The following is a 4,053-nucleotide window of genomic DNA, read 5'->3' as shown; positions in this document are numbered from 1 at the left end:
ACATGACCATCACTAAGATGGTTGCCTTTGTTCAAGGGAACGAAGATAGGTTGAAGAAAGAAGAGCGGCTTTGGAGAGAGAAGGAGAGGGAATTCAGCAAGAGAGCTAAGTCTGCAGGAAATTTCAACCATGGGGGATCTCAAGTAGGAGGCAATCGCCAGTTTGTCAAGAAATCAAAATCAGGACCTGCTCCATCTTCAGCTAGTGTACCGGTTTAGAGGTCAAAGTTTAACAAGAAAAACCAGAATTTCAGAATAGCAGACTCACAGTCGCAGGCTAGTGTGGGCTACAGAGTCCCTGGTTACCCTATTTGCATCACGTGTGGTAAGAGGCACGTAGGGTTCTGTCGTTTGGGCACAAATGGTTGCTTTGGGTGCGGTCAGCAGGGCCACTTCTTGAGGGATTGTCCATCGGCAAAGTAGAACAATGGAGGCAATGTAGCTCAGTCCACTAATTCAGCAGCCCATCATAACTCTCAGGCCCAACAAGGGTGAGGTGCAGCAAAGTGTAATAATGTAGGCGGTGGTCGAAACCGCTTGTATGCATTGGCAGACCATCAAGATACAGAGGCTCGTGGAGATGTTGTCACAGGTATGCTAACAATATTCACTTTTGATGTCTATGCTCTTATAGATCCGGGATCCACCCTATCTTATGTAACCCCATATATTGCAAAGAAATTTGGGATAGAACCAGAAAAGTTGTGTGAACCCTTTGAAGTGTCCACTCCAGTTGGAGAATCAGTTATAGCAAGGTGTATCTATAGGGGATGTCCAGTCAAAGTGCATCATCGTCTTACTGTAGCAGACTTAGTAGAATTGGAGATGTTAGACTTCGATGTGATCATGGGCATGGATTGGTTAGAGTCATGTTATGCCACAGTGGGTTGTAGAACCAAAATAGTAAGTTTTGAATTTCTTGGTGAACCAGTCTTAGAATGGAAGGGTGATGTAGTAACATCTAGGGGTAGGTTTATTTCCTATCTTAAAGCTAGAAAGATGATCTCCAAGGGATATATATATCACCTAGTTCGAGTTAAGGATACAGATGCTCAGATCCCCACTCTCCAATCCGTACCGATTGTAAATGAGTTTCGAGAAGTGTTTCCAGAAGATCTCCCTGGAATTCCCTCCGATAGAGAGATTGACTTTGGAATTGATCTACTTCCAGGCACTAAGCCGATATCTATTCCACCTTACAGAATGGCTCCAGCAGAGTTGAAAGAGTTAAAAGTCCAGTTGAAAGACCTTCTAGATAAGGGATTTATAAGGCCAAGTGTCTCACCTTAGGGTGCACCGGTCTTGTTTGTCCGAAAGAAGGATGGGTCTTTGCGTATATACATTGACTATCGTCAGTTGAATAAAGTCACCATCAAGAACAAGTACCCTCTTCCCAAAATAGATGATTTATTTGATCAACTTTAGGGCGCCCAGTGTTATTCCAAGATTGACCTCAGATAGGGATACCATCAGTTAAAGGTTAAGGAAGTTGATATTCCATAAACAACTTTTAGGACTCGATATGGGTATTTTGAATTTTTGATAATGTCATTTGGTTTAACGAATGCACTAGCAGCTTTCATGGAGCTTATGAATAGGGTCTTCAATACTTATCTTGATTTGTTTGTTATCGTGTTTATTGATGACATCTTGATTTATTCCCGTAGCGAGACTAACCATGCAGAACATCTCAGAATTGTGTTGCAGACAATGCAAGATCACAAGCTATATGCAAAATTTTCTAAGTGTGAATTCTGGTTGAAATCAGTAGCATTTTTGGGCCATGTCATCTCAGGGGAATGCGTGAAGGTGGACTCTCAGAAAATAGAGGCAGTGAAGAATTGGCCTAGACCCACCTCGGTATCCGATATAAGAAGTTTCTTGGGTCTAGCAGGCTATTATAGGCGTTTCATAGAGGGATTTTCTTCTATCTTGTCCCCTTTGACTAGATTAACTCAGAAGAAAGTCAAGTTTCAATGGTCGGACGCGCGCGAGAAAGTTTTTGAGGAGTTAAAGAAGAGATTGACTTTAGCTCTAGTCTTGACAATACCGGAAGGAACCGAGGGGTTCGTTGTTTATTGTAATGCTTCAGGGGTTGGTCTTGGGTGTGTATTAATGCAGCACGGTAAATCATAGCCTACGCGTCGAGACAACTGCTCACGAGAAGAATTATCTGACTCATGACCTTGAATTAGCAGCTATGGTGTTCACGCTTAAGATCTGGCGCCATTATTTGTATGGGGTACATGTTGACATTTTTACAGATCACAAGAGTCTCCAGTACATCTTCAAGCAAAGACAATTAAATCTACATCAGAGAAGGTGGCTCAAATTACTTAAAGATTATGATGTTGATATCCTCTATCATCCAGGGAAAGCAAATTTTTTAGCCGATGCTCTCAGTCGGTGTTCTATGGGTAGCTTAGCTCACGTTGAGGCAGACTAGCGAACTATGATAAAGGAAGTCCACCGCTTAGAAAATCAAAGAGTTCAACTTTTGGACTCTGAAGATGGTGGCGTTGTTCTCCAAAACAGGGCTGAATCCTCCTTAGTAGCCGAAGTAAAAGAAAAATAGTTTAATGATCCCTACTTATTGCAACTAAAGGAAGGAATTTACAAACACAAGACTATGGCTTTTGAACAAGGGGGAGATGATGGTACTTTGAGATACAGAGGCAGACTATACGTTGCAAACGTAGATAGGCTCAGGGAGCGGATTATGTTAGAAGCCCACAATTCCAGGTATTCTATTCACCCAGGTTCCACAAAGATGTATCATGATCTTAAGGAGGTTTATTGGTGGAACGATATATGAAAAATAATATAGCAGATTTTGTGGCTAAGTGTCCAAATTGTAGCAGGTGAAAGTCGAACACTAAAGACCAGGCGGTTTAACTTAGAATATAGAAATTCCAATTTGGAAATGAGAGATGATAAACATGGACTTCATAACAGGTCTACCTCGCTCGTTCTGGAAGCGTGATTCGATTTGAGTGATTGTAGACCGACTTACCAAGTCAGCTCACTTCTTGCCAGTGAAGACTACAGATTCGGCCGAAGATTATGCCAAGTTGTATATCAAAGAAATTGTCCGATTTCATGGGACTCCTTTGTCCATTATCTTAGATCGTGGTGCTTAGTTCACAGCAAACTTTTGGAAATCCTTTCAGAAGAGATTGGGCACAAGGGTGAACCTCAGCACCTCGTTTCATCTTCAAACAGATGGCCAGGCGGAATGCACCATTCAGACTCTTGAGGATATGTTGAGGGCATGTGTTATTGATTTTAAAGGTAATTGGGACGATCATCTACCTCTCATTGAGTTTACTTATAATAACAACTATCACTCTAGTATCAAGATGGCACCATACGAAGCTCTGTATGGGCGAAGGTGTAGATCACCAATTGGTTGGTTCGAAGTCGAAGAAGCGGAGTTGTTAGGACCCGATTTGGTCTATCAGGCCATGAAGAAAGTCAACTTGATACAAAGCCATTTAAAGACGGCTCAAAGTCGCCAAAAGTCCTATTCGGACGTTGGGCATAGAGACTTAGAGTTCCAAGTTGATGATTGGGTGTTTCTAAAAGTATCGCCCATGAAAGGCGCTATGAGATTTGGGAAGAAGGGGAAACTTAGTCCCCGCTATATTGGTCCATATAGAATCCTACGAAGGATCGGACAGGTGGCTTATGAGTTAAAATTGCCACAAGAACTAGCTGTTGTACACCCAGTGTTTCATGTGTCCATGTTGAAGAAATTCATGGGAGAACTGTCACTTGTGGTTCCTACAGAGGTTATAGGGGTTAAAGACAGCCTGTCTTATGAAGAAATTCTAGTGGCTATTCTTGATCGTCAAATTCGCAAGCTCAGAACTAAGGAAATTGCTTCAATAAAAGTGCTTTGGAGGAATCAAAAGGTTGAAGAGGCTACATGGGAAGCCGAGGAAGACATGAAGTCCAGATATCCCCATCTCTTTGAAGAGCAAAAGGAAAATGTGGAAGGTAATTAACCTTTCTATTCAGGTATTATATTATAATATCCATGTCCTTCAGTATT

At 41.8% G+C, this 4,053-nt stretch overlaps 1 protein-coding gene across 1 annotated transcript; it reads left to right on the top strand.

The window, feature by feature from the left end:
* Positions 1–593: 593 nt before the first annotated feature.
* On the top strand, positions 594–1,289 carry LOC138890058 (uncharacterized). Its single transcript, XM_070173408.1, has one exon. It carries the CDS (start codon positions 594–596, stop codon positions 1,287–1,289), a length of 696 nt encoding a protein of 231 aa, XP_070029509.1.
* Positions 1,290–4,053: the final 2,764 nt, after the last annotated feature.

This window comes from Nicotiana sylvestris, chromosome 4, assembly GCF_000393655.2.
Source record: "Nicotiana sylvestris chromosome 4, ASM39365v2, whole genome shotgun sequence".
NCBI lineage: Eukaryota > Viridiplantae > Streptophyta > Magnoliopsida > Solanales > Solanaceae > Nicotiana > Nicotiana sylvestris.
Note: the sequence above shows the minus strand (reverse complement) of the source record. Positions and strands in the feature narration are given on the sequence as shown.

Coding starts and splice junctions, on each gene's coding strand:
- LOC138890058 (XM_070173408.1), top strand. CDS start 594: ATGCTAACAATATTCACTTTTGATGTCTATGCTCTTATAGATCCGGGA.